This window comes from Gopherus evgoodei, chromosome 5 (assembly GCF_007399415.2).
Source record: "Gopherus evgoodei ecotype Sinaloan lineage chromosome 5, rGopEvg1_v1.p, whole genome shotgun sequence".
NCBI lineage: Eukaryota > Metazoa > Chordata > Testudines > Testudinidae > Gopherus > Gopherus evgoodei.
In genome coordinates, this window is record NC_044326.1 from 110449087 (window position 1) to 110462101 (window position 13015).

General features: G+C 43.4%; 1 protein-coding gene across 3 annotated transcripts in view; it reads left to right on the forward strand.

Annotated features, from left to right (window-relative positions):
* Positions 1-13015, forward strand: part of NFKB1 (nuclear factor kappa B subunit 1) — an 85706-nt gene that overhangs the window by 36756 nt on the left and 35935 nt on the right. For all 3 annotated transcript variants that reach the window (XM_030564457.1, XM_030564456.1, XM_030564455.1), the window contains exons 6-8: positions 9002-9150; positions 9822-9985; positions 10896-11054. In XM_030564457.1, the coding sequence (XP_030420317.1) occupies positions 9002-9150; positions 9822-9985; positions 10896-11054 (472 nt within the window). The remainder of the gene's footprint in view (positions 1-9001; positions 9151-9821; positions 9986-10895; positions 11055-13015) is intronic.

A 13015-nucleotide genomic window follows, 5' to 3' on the forward strand; every position in this document is an offset into this window, starting at 1 on the left:
AACCCAGGGGTCCTTAAAATTGCCTAGTCTGTGTGGCAGACCCCCTCTTCCATTCCGCTTACCTTCAAGAGGGTGGAAAATAAGTACTATGTCCCCATAAAGGGGTTTGAATACCTGTATACCCAGCCTCCAGCAGGATCCTGGTTGTGTCTGCTGTCAATGAAAAGGACAGGCAGGGACAGGCGAGCAGCACACCGAAAAATAAAATGCCAAGAGGCATCTATTTGGCTGGAAAATTTATTTGAAAGCCAGCCTGCAAGTTCAGATGTCTAACTATCAGGCTCTGCTAGGCAGGTACAACTTCAACCCGTGGGACTCCATCACAAGTTCAAGGAGGGCCTTCACAGGACCGAGCCCAGGAGTTCGCCGCCTTGGTGGACGAGGGCAAAGCGGTGGCGAGAGGCACCCTCCAGATGGCCTGGGACACTATGGACTCAGCGGCCAGGGTATTCACCTCCGCGATGGTCATGAGACACAGCTCTTGATTACAGTCCTCTGGGCTGTCTCAAGAGATGCAGATTACCCTTCAGGACCTTCCATTTGAGGGAGCCGTGCTCTGGCTGACTCACAGCTCCATGGCCTTAAAGACTCCCATGCCACCCTCCATGCCTTGGGCCTTCACACCCCTCAGCAGTCTAGAAAGCCTTTCTGTCTGCCTCCGTCAAGGTCCTGGGGTGTACCCCTGTCCACCTCCTACAGGAAGAAGGACAGACACAAAGGATTTAAATGGCATCACCTTTCATTTTCCTGTTCCTCTGCCCAGTTTGGTTCTTCCAGAGGCAAAGGAAGCCAGAAGTAGGCGTTTTGAGGACCAGAGCCACTTACCTGGCCAAATGGAAGCGGTTCACTTATTGGACCTCGAATAAAGGCATTCAGCTCAAGCAGGCCTCACTGCAGTTGATCCTGGACTACCTTCTGCATCTCAAGCTCCCAGACCTGTCCCTTTCATCTATCAAGGTCCGCTTGGCCACTATTTCGGCCTTCTAACTGCCACTTGAGGGTAGGTCAGTTTTCGCCAAGAACATGACTGCCAGTTCCTTCAGGGCCTTGAGCACCTTCTGCTTGCACATCAGGGACCCCATTCCACCATGGGACCTGACTCTTGTGCTGTCGCGGCTCACAGGACCATCCCCTTTGAGCCTCTGGCTTCCTGCTCTCTCCTTCTCTTGTCCTGAAAGGTCATGTTCCTAGTTGCAATAATATCTGCCTGCTCGGTCTCTGAGATTAGGGCGCTTACCTCGGAACCACCCTAAACAGTCTTCTGCAAAGACAAGGTCCAGGTGCAGGCACATCCGGCTTTCCTGCTCAAGGTGGTCTCGCAGTTTCATACAGGTAAGAACATTTACTTGCCTGCCTTTTTTCCAAAGCCTCGTAAAAAGGAGGAGGAGAGTCGACGGCATTCCCTAGATGTCAGGAGGGCACTAGCCTTTTACATTTAAAGGACCAAACCATTTTGCAAGTCGACACAATTGTTCATTGCAGTAGCCAACAGGATGAAAAGTCATCCAGTGTCTGCTCAAAGAATTTCTTCTGGATCACTGCCTATATTCACTGCTGCTCTGATCAGGCAAAAGTATCACCTCTGGCAACTGTCACCGCCCACTCAACCAGGGCGCAAGCCTCTCTGGAAGCTTTCCAAGCCCAAGTGTCTATCCAGGACATCTGTCGGGTGGCCACCTGGTTGGCCATCCACACCTTCACGGCCCATTACCCACTTACCCAGCAGGCTAGGGATAATGCAGAGCAGTACTGCAAGTGGCTGAACTGTGGACTTCGAGCCCACTTCCAAAGACACTGCTTGTGAGTCACCTAGAATGGAATTGACATGAACAAGCATTTGAAGAAGAAAAAACAGTTACCTACCTTTTTGTAACTGTTGTTCCTCAAGATGTGTCGCTCATGTCCATTCTATTACCCGCCCTCCTACCCCACTGTTGGACTTGCCAGCAAGAAGGAACTGAGAGAGCGTAGGATCGGCAGCACCTAATATACCAGCGCTTGAGCATGGCACTCAAGAGGGCACTACTGCTGACCCTTCGGGTACTGCTAAGGCAAAAATCTCCAACAACTGTGCATGTTAGCGTGCACACACCCAATGGAATGAACTTGAGCAACACATCTCGAAAAACAACAGTTACGAAAAGGTAGGTAACGGGGTGTGACGATGTGGTTCTGGCGGGACCCAACTGAGAGTGCCAGTTCAGGACCAATTGCTTAAACAGAGTAGTTACAGCCCTAGGCTGGGGTTTTTCCACCTTTAAGGCAAACCAAACCAGCCAGACAAAAAGGACTTCGGTTTTACCCCACTGGCTAACCACAAGTCACACAAGCAATTTCCTTAGACACTCTAGTCTCCCAGTATCACCACCAATCCCACTCGTCCTGCGGATGAATGGTTATGAAACAACACCCCAATAAAAGAAAACGGTTCTCTCGAGCCCAAAGAATCAAGCCCCAGACCCAGGTCAGTATACACATCAGATCTTAGCCACAAATCACGCTGTTGCCAATCCTTTAGAATCTAAAATCTAAAGGTTTATTCATAAAAGGAAAAAGATGTAGTTGAGAGCTAGAATTGGTTAAATGGAATCAATTACATACAGTAATGGCAAAGTTCTTAGTTGAGGCATGTAGCAGTGAGAGAGTAAACTGCAGGTTTAAATCAAGTCTCTGGAGTACATCCCCAGCTGGGATGGATCATTCAGTCCTTTGTGTAGAGCTTCCTTGTAGCAAAGTCCCTCCGGAGGTAAGAAGCAGGATTGAAGACAAGATGGAGATGAGGCATTTGCCTTATATAGGCTCTCCCAGGGGTAAGAACACTTCTTTGTTCTTACTGTGGAAAATTACAGCACAATGGAGTCTGGAGTCACATGGGCAAGCTCCTGCACACCCTGCTGAGTTACAAGGCATATCTGCCTCCTCTCAATGGGTCAGTTGTGTAGCTGATGGTCCTTAATGGGCTGTCAAGCAGGCTAGGCAGAGCTAACACCAGCTTGTCTGGGATGTCTCCCAGAATCACAGCACAAAGTTGAAATACAGACAATATAGAGCTAATACTCATAACTTCAACAACAAAATGATACATACATAAAGACAGCATAATCATAACCAGCAACCTATAACCTGGTCTTAGACATCTTATATGACCCCCTTTACGTAAGATTTGGTGCCACTATAGCACCTTGGTTGCAACCATGTTCTATATGGTCCCAGTTTATATCAATAACGTCACAAGGGGGTTTTTTAAAGCTGAGCTCCTAACTCTGTAATTTGGCACCTAAATAAGATGCCTGATTTTCAAAGGTGCTGAAGACCTGCAGCTCCCATTGACTTCAGTCAAATCAGGAAGCCATTTATATTTAGATGCAGAAGTATGTACTCAGTTGTCTAATTTTTAGGCACCCAAATTTTAGGGACACTATCACACTGTGGCCTAAAAATGTTTTACTTTAAGTAACAGCTAAGGTTGTGCAAATCCTGAAAACACCTACACATGTGAGTAACTTTACACACAGAAATAATGGAATTATTCACATCTGTAAAGTTACTCACAATTTGAAGTTTGCAGAACTTGGGCCAAATGTTGCTGTAACTGAAAGAAATTAGAAAGAAGGAGCAGATTCTCAATTTTTACGTTGTTGACTTCATGCATTTCACAGCACTTTGTATAGTTAGTTTTGCTGTTTGCTCTCCCTAATCAGTCAGTCGGTTTCACTTGGTTGTATGAGGTACAGAAAAACATCTTTAAAATAGTCAAATGTGATTTGTAAACCATAAAAACTGCTGAGCAGACTCAGGGAGCTATGAAGCTGTTGAAACTACTTTCAACTTAATGTTTTGAAATTCACTAACTCTCAAGATGTCCCTTTAATCTCTAAAACAAATCTTAAACAGAAACATCAGATAAATGTGACTATGCAGCATTTTTAACTTTATCAGATTAGGTAAACTAAACACTGCTTCCATTTGGTGGATGCACAGCAAATATTGCAACTATACTCTTACTGAGACTCCTTATTTTCTTTTTCTCCTGTCTTTCATAGTAACTGGCTCCTTAGAAACCAAATATTTAATAATTTCCGTGTTAAACAAGGAATTAAACAGTAAAGTGACATTTAGATAGTCTCATAATAGCTCAACGTCTCCTTCTTGCCATATTTTATTTTATCTATCTTGTTATGTTGGCACCAGTCACTGTAGTATCTGAATGCCTCTAGATGTTCGGCACTGATACATTTTTTATAACTTTCTAGAAATAATGTACTTGTCAGTAATTAATGTCTGTGACTATTTTTGGAATTCTCAGTGGAAAAAATTTGACGAGTACATATGCAAGTCACCTGTTACCAGATTAAACTTAGAATTAATTGTGAAATACTGTGAATGGTGTCCACAGTTCAAGAAGGATGTTGAAAAATTGGAGAGAGTTCAGAGTAGAGCCATGGAAATGGTTGAAGGCTCAGAAACCATGCCTTAAGATGAGAAACTCAAGGAGCTCAAGCTATTTATTTTATGAAAGAGAAGATAATGGAGTGATCTGTTTATTTTATCAAAGAGAAGATTATAGGGTGACTTGATCAATCTCTGTAAGTAACTACATAGGGAACAAAACTTGATAATGGGCTCTTCAATCTAGCAGACAAAGGTATAACATGATCCAAAGGCTGGAAGTTGAAGGTAGACAAATTCAGACTTGAAATAAAGCATACATTTTTACCATTGAAGGCATAGGCGCCAACTTTCTCCAGCGCTGGTGGGTGCCCGGCTCTTTCATCACCCCAGGCCCCGCCTACACACCCCATCCCTGCCCCTAGCTCCGCCCCATTCCAACCCCATCCCCAAAGTCCTCGCCCTAACTCCGCCCCCTCCCTGCCCCTATTGGATTCCTTCCCCAAATCCCCACCCTGGCCCCGCCTCTTCTCCCAGCGTGCCGCATTCCCCCTTCTCTACCCTCCCTCCCTGCCCCGCGAATCAGCTGTTTCATGGCGCAAGCACTGGGAGGGAGGGGGGAGAAGCAGGACGTGGTAGCATGCTTGCAGAGGAGGCAGAGGTGAGCTGGAGCAAGGGGATGGGGTAGGGCCACGGGGAGCTGCTGGTGGGTGCTGAGCACGCACCAATTTTTTAACATGGGTGCTCCAGCCTTGGAGCACCCACAGAGTCAGCACCTATGATTGAGGGTAAATAACCATGGGGACAACTTACTCTAAGGCTTGTGGTGGATTCTCCATTGGCAATTTTTAAATCAAGAGTAGATGTATTTCTAAAATATATGTTCTAGTTCAAACAGGAATTAATTTGGGGAAGTCTATGGCCTATCTTATGCTGGAGGTCAGACTAGGGGCTTGTCTACATCACAAAGTTGCAGCGCTGGTGAGGGGGTTACAGCGCTGCAACTTAGGAGGTGTACACATCTGCAGGGCATCACCAGCGCTGCAACTCCCAGTTTGCAGCGCTGGCCATACTCCCGTTTTGTCTCGGGTGTAGAGGATCCAGCTCTGGTAATCAAGTGTAGACACTTACCAGCGCTTTTCTTGACCTCCGTGGAATAAGCAGGTATCCCAGCATACCTGAGGAAGCCTCTGGTAATCAAGCAGGTCTCCTTCCCCGGTTTGCTCTCGCATTCCCCGAACACCCAAGCAAGCAGGTCTCCTTCCCTGCGGTTTGCTCTCGCGTTCCCCGAACCCCCGTGCAAGCAGGTCTCCTTCCCTGCGGTTTGCTCTCGCGTTCCCCGAACCCCCGTGCAAGCAGGTCTCCTTCCCTGCGGTTTGCTCTCGCGTTCCCCGAATCCCCAAGCAAGCAGGTCTCCTTCCCTGCGGTTTGCAGGGGGGTTCGGGGAACGCGAGAGCAAACCGCGGCGAAGCTGGTCTCCTTCCCCGGTTTGCTCTCGCGTTCCCCGAACCCCCGTGCAAGCAGGTCTCCTTCCCTGCGGTTTGCAGGGGGGTTCGGGGAATGCGAGAGCAAACCGCGGCGAAGCTGGTCTCCTTCCCCGGTTTGCTCTCGCGTTCCCCGAACCCCCGTGCAAGCAGGTCTCCTTCCCTGCGGTTTGCAGGGGGGTTCGGGGAACGCGAGAGCAAACCGCGGCGAAGCTGGTCTCCTTCCCCGGTTTGCTCTCGCGTTCCCCGAACCCCCCTTGAAGCCGCCCAACAGCGCTGCAGTGTGGCCACATCTAACACCACTTGCAGCGCTGGTTGCTGTAAGTGTGGCCACTCTGCAGCGCTGGCCCTATACAGCTGTACTAATACAGCTGTAACAACCAGCGCTGCAAAATTGTAGATGTAGACATACCCTAGATAATCACATTGCTCCCTTCTGGCTTTATGTATATACAAGTTACATTTTAGAGAACTCTAGCTTCTCTCCCTATGCCGATTACAAAGACTGTGTTGAGCTGAGTAAACCATGTGAAGATTACAATCTTGATACCACAGTACTTAAATGTTCTGCTTTCAGATGTCTTGGAAAGTCCTTAAAACCCAGCAGCACTAGATACTGTTTCACTGTGGTTTGAACAGCTGATACAGAACTGTCTTGAGCTATTCTGACACAAATATGGAACATGCACATTATTTATCATTTATAGAGCGATGGAGATACACAAGGCACTTTATAATAGTGAAAATGCATATGTCAAAAACAGGAAATAATGTGTCCTAGAGAGTTATTAATCATTATCATCATACTTGGGACATAAGTTGCAATTTTCATTCTCAAATCATTTTGTAAATGTTAATTAATAATCATCGTACCTCTTTGAGGTTGACAAGTAAGTATTATCACACCCATTTAACAAACAAGGAAGATGAGGCAGTGACTTAGCCAAGGCTGTAGGTTGAATCACTATCAGAGTTGGGATTAGTTCATGTGTGCTAGTCTTATGTTTAGACCACATCACGCTTTTAAACTAGAGGCATTTTTATTGTACAGTGCAGGTAAAACAAACAAGTAGCAGACAAGTGGGTTATGAGAGGATTTTCACAGACACGTGCTTCCTGGAACTGTTTAGCTTTTAGCAGTGAGTAGGAGGGAGTCATGTGGGAGGGCACTGGGCAAATGTTGAGACTGTTCCAAGTGTAATGGAGTGGAATCAAGAAGGGCTAAAGGAAACAAAAAAAGTAAGCAACACATGTTACAGTGGTGAAATAATGGTGAGTTCTGATGATCAGTCTTATCAATACAAGAAGCTGAAGTAATTTAGTCATCACTCTTACTGTACAGTAGAATCTCCACTTACAAACTCGTTGTTTGAGGAATTCATAAAATCAAAAAGCTCATAAAATTGAAAATAACCAAAAATACGGTTGGTGCAGGGCGTACACTGTAGCATGGTTCACTGCATCAATTTCTTCTTCTCTTTCCAACACTGCAAAGTGAGTTCCAGTGTGTTTCAGGCCTGAGAATGTGATGGGATGTCAAGTTGTTCTTCATCAATCTCACTTTCGTTATATGATTGTTATTTTTTCCTTCAGGAAGAATGGTTTGTGTAACTGGTTGTTTGTCTGACTGGTTTTGTAAAATCGATGTTCTACTGCATTTGTGTATGCTTATCCTTCAGTATCCTGTTTGATTAAATCTACATGTTTCTATAATGCAGATGACTTCACCTGGGGCTAAATGTGAGAAAAGACTTCTTGATAAACTGGTTAGTTAATTAAGTGAAACTGTGGGAAGGATGTTTTAGAAACAGTGGGTATGGGTTTGAAGATTTTACACTAAGTATAATTTAAAAGATGTGGATAATTGATAATCAGTTGATTAACATAGCTTGTGAGAGAAGCTAATCAGAGATGTGAATGATATCAACAATAAAATAAGGCCCTTATGAAAATGCTATTTGATCAGTGCTTTTTAATTTGTACAATTTCTGTGGCATCTCTTGTTTTTATAACCATAATCTTTAATAATGTGTCAGAAAAAAAGATGTTGTGAGAAGCCAGGAGACAGAGTTCGACACAATTCTGCACCAGTGGTCCTATGCACTCAGTTCACCACAATCCCAATCCTGCAAAAACGTATGCATGTGCTTATCTTTTTTTCTCATGTATAGTTCAGTGGGACTATGCACGTGAATAAAAACAAAACATGTGCATTAGTATTTTCAGGCCTGGGCCTCGTATGTGAAGTGGAAGATGATCCGGTTATTAGGGTGCTATCCTGAAAACGATATTCAGTTCCCTGCTCTGCCACAGATTTCCTCTGTGATCGTTGGGGAGTCTCTTTGCCTCTCAGTTCCCCATCTGTAAAATGGGGACAGTACTTCCTTGTTTTACGAGGTGTTGTACGGATAAATGTGTTGATTGTGAGTACTAAGATACTATGGTAATAGAGGCTATTGTAAGTGCCTAAGATAGATGCAGTTTTTTGAGCCAATGTAGAATACTTTCTTATGAACATAGAATGAATTCCATGCCAAATGTCTCTCTGAAAAAACCCCTGCCAAAGGAGGTTATTGAGACACAGCATTGTAAAGAAAATGCAGTAATCTACATAATATTTCAATCTTAACTTTTTGAGCGCACTTTTACATTCAGCAAAACAGTGCATTTTCTTGATGCTAAACACATACCATTTCGCTGCACTTCTTTGCATTCTCAGTAGACATTAAAGCATGTTGTCTACTGAATGGAATTTAACCTACTTAGTACAAAAGGCCAAAGTGAAATATTTACTTATTTATTTTCTGAAAAATGGATATAAGTGCCTCTCTTGAACTGTTTTTCTCATTATTTTTGTTTTCACTCCTGCTATTTGTAGGTTGAGTTTAATTTATTTTTGTTGCATTTACTTTGAAAAAAAAAACAGTTATTAAATGAATGATAAGACTCTCCTCTTTGGTGATATGGGACAATCATTTTATCTTGCTTGTATTTCGTGAAGGAAGGAATGAAAACATATGAGCTGTATGCAAATTTGTTTGTACTCAGATATCAAAGTGACAGAAAATATCTACTGAGAGTAATAATAATGTTCTGTTTCTTTAAATATTTGTTGTGCTTGTTTACAGATCTTCAATTATGTTGGGCCTGCAAAAGTAATTGTGCAGTTAGTCACTAATGGAAAAAATGTCCACCTGCATGCCCACAGCTTGGTGGGTAAATATTGTGAGGAAGGAGTATGCACAGTTAATGCAGGACCTAAGGATATGGTAGTAGGGTGAGTACACTGATATATCTGGCAAGCTTGTGGGCAGAGAATTGAGTATTAAAAACTGTAACTGGTGAGACAAAAATTGTAAAGGTAAACCATTAAATGGAGCATTAGTCCTTCACTTTCTGCTCTGTACTTTGATCATACCTTAAAATGGAAAAATAAAAGTGGTCTCAGTTTATCCCTAGTTAGAAGACACTGACATGTAGGAGATAGAGGGATTTTTGCACAACAGTTAAAAAATATAGAAGACCACTGGTTTTAAAATCAAACTCTTCTCCCTACACAATTCATGAGTTTGAACATCTCTGGTTATGGCAGTACCAAGACAGAGCAAGCATGCCAATTTTTTAAATATTGTTTCCTCAGTTGCCTCCACAACATGAACACATGCACAAAATCAGTAACTGCTCATGCAAATGGGTACTTGTGTGTCAGGTTATCTGTTTTTTGCACCCACATGACCACTGGCACACAGTGGTTTAGGTTTTGTATATGCAGTGGGTGCCCACACATTTTGTTAAGTTCTGTTCGATCACCCACATTTGAAAATTTAGTCTTTCCATTGACTTCAGTGGACTTTGGATCAACCTCAAGTGATTATGGTTACAAAGAGAGACTGTGGGCAGCTTCTGCATAAGGGACTAAGAAAATATTTCTCTGATCATATTGTGTAGGTTTCCAAACCTAGGGATACTTCATGTCACAAAGAAGAAAGTGTTTGAAACTCTGGAAGCACGAATGACAGATGCCTGTAAAAAAGGATACAATCCTGGGCTCCTAGTGCATTCTGAACTCAACTATATTCAAGCAGAAGGTGGTGGAGAGAGACAACTAACAGGTGGGTGGGATGTTATCCATTTGATTGTCATGGATCTTGAGAACATGTGTTCTTGATAATAGATTTTGCTCCAAGAAACACAGATTTTCAGCCGGGATAATGTCTAAGTAGACTCCCTAGGTAGTCTTCTCCCAGCTGTGTATTTCGAGCGGTCCTTTGCTTTTGGGATCTCCATTTCATCATGCATGCAGAACCAAACAATCCTCTCTCCTAGTTTTCAGCAACATTTACAACTGTGCACAAGTTTCGCCAACAATGCTGCCATCTTCAACCCCTGTTTAGTAGGCTGAGAAACTGAGTCACTTTGTATTATCGTGGAGAGCTATTGGATCCTTTAAGTGGTTTTAGACAGAATGGAGATCCCCCTGGGGAAAGATCATCCCTGCAATCTCTGCTTTACACATATACCTGCAAAACCTTGGGTCAGCGTTGCACCCAGATTGTTAATGAAAGACCGAAGGGCCAATCCAGCTCTGACTACGGCACAGCCAGAAGTTAGAGAATACTTACTTATTTTACTGCTGGTTAGTGCCAGCTTCTAAATGTGAATTTTGCTTAAATAACTGCAGTATCTTATCCTTGTCCTCCTTTATCGTATTTCCACCCATTGTAAACTCCGCAGGGTCGGGACTGCGCCTTTTTTTGTATGTTTGTGAGATGTCTGGCACAATTTTGGGTGCAGTATAAATAATAATATACAGGCAACAAATTGTATGTCACTCCATTTATTAGAAGTGCAGAATGCAGTGAATTACCCCTTTACTATTTTCCAAATAAAAATAGGAATTGAAGCTAATAGTTAAAAAAAAAAAAAAAAAAAAAAGAAAAGCAACTTTTATGAGTGCTTTTTGGAGGTAAAATTATTTTCCTCTGTGTTGTCAATTTTATCTCTGCTATTGATTCTTTCTAGAGAGGGAAAGAGAAATCATCCGTCAGGCAGCCGTTCAGCAGACTAAAGAGATGGACCTCAGCGTGGTGCGACTCATGTTCACAGCCTTCCTCCCCGACAGCACTGGCAGCTTCACAAGAAGACTTGATCCTGTCATATCAGATGCAATATATGACAGCAGTAAGTACATTTGGCTTTCATGTCCTTTTTAACAGGCACGGGTCTTACTTTCCCTTTCTAGGAACATAGGCCATAGGAATCGCCAGACTGGATCAGACCCAAGGTCCAGTTAGTTTCTGTTCTGTCTCTGACAGTGGGCAGTGCCACACGCTTCAGAAGAAGGTGTAAGAACCCCACATTAGACTGATGTGAGATAATCTGCCCCTCACATTGGGTGTCATCCAGGTCTCTAGTAGTAAGAGAGTGGCCTAAGCCCTGAAGCATGAAATTTAATATCCTATAATGGGGTCCTTGATGGGCCAAGGGACCTAACAGTTAGCATCCACTCAATTGTAGGCCAAATCCAACCCAGGGCCCTAAGTAGATCAGCAGTGTTTGGCCTCTCGGAGGAGCCCTCTGAGCGACCTTCCCTGGGTTGCTTCCTACCACTGCTTCCTTCTTTCAGCTTCTGCCTCCAAATAAGGAGAAAACTGCCAGCCCCAGCTGGGCTCCACATACAGTCCTGCTTCTTCAAGGAGGCTTCTCCAGCCCCTTTTGGCAGGAATCTTCAGGATAGGTTTGCACTCCTCCCTCTTCTGAGCTGGGTTGCTCCCTTTTCAACCCTGTCTCCAGTTGGAACATGCTTTGCAGGGTTGGAGGGGCAGGGCTACCTGGATCCAGTGTAGTCCTTTAACCCCTTCTGCCCCAGTGAAGAGTTTATATACCCCATCAGACATCCCTTCCAAAAATTTTACTATTATGACAACATTTGTTATTCTTGTTATTCATATAAATGTCCAGTTCCTTTCTGAATCTTGATAAGTTCTTGACTTCAACAACTTCTTCAACAACTTTCTGTGGCAAAGAGTTACACAATCTAATGGGTATCCCTAGCCTCTGTTTTCCAGAAGCTGGGAATGGGCAACAGGGGATGGATCACTTGGTGATTACCTGTTCTGTTCATTCCCTCTGAAGCACCTGGCACAGGCCACTGTTGGAAGACAGGATATTGGGTTAGATGGACCTTTGGTCTGACCCAGTATGGCCATTCTTATGTTCTAGTTGTACATTCTGTGAAAAAGTATTTCCTTGCATCCCTTTTGAATTTGCCATTTTATAATTTAATTGAAAGTCCCCTTGTCCTTGTGTTATGAGATGGGCAGAACAGAAGTTCTTGATTAACCATCTCTAGACCATTCATTATTTTAAATACTTTTATTATGTCCACTCTGTTCATCTCCTTTCTGAGGTAAACAATCCCAATCTTTCTCCATATGAGAGTTTTTCCCATGCCATTGATCATTTTCATTGCCCTTCTCTGAACTCCCTCTAATTCTGCAATTCTCCTACCTCCTACTGATGACTACTAATTTAGCAATATTCATGCAATAATAAGAAAAAGTATATACATTTTTTTTTTTGCATTACCTTACTTGCATTTTCTGGAAGAGAAAAAGCCCCAGGTGCATTATCTGGAGGGTGATGTGAACTACCAAGTGGTGTCCTTGAGGAATGTTGTTGGCTTACTTTAGTATCTGTTATAATTCCAATGTGCTTTCATTACAGTAACACACACCTGCATATTGATACAATAAGCAGAGGGGGGAAGTTACTATACAAACTGAGGTATAGCGTACACCAAGCCACATTGAAAGGAAGCTGATGTTGCTCTATGCTTTTTGTTGTTGTTTTTAAGTCTGAGCATCAAAGTCTCTCTCTTCCATTTGTGGGGAAGGTGGAGGAAATAGATGCACCTATCTCTCTCACTGTCTAGGTTTTCATACCGCTCGCTGCCAGTGACCAGAGTATCTCAGACCACCAACTAAATTCATTTATTTCAAAAGAAACAGGGATTATTTTTTCTTTTAATTTGTTTTTGAGTGAATTTAGTGATCTTGAATGCTGCCATTGAAGTCCTCTGCAGTACGGATGCAGCATGTGGCAGTGCAAGCTTCTGCCATGCTGACCTGTTGTTGTGTCTC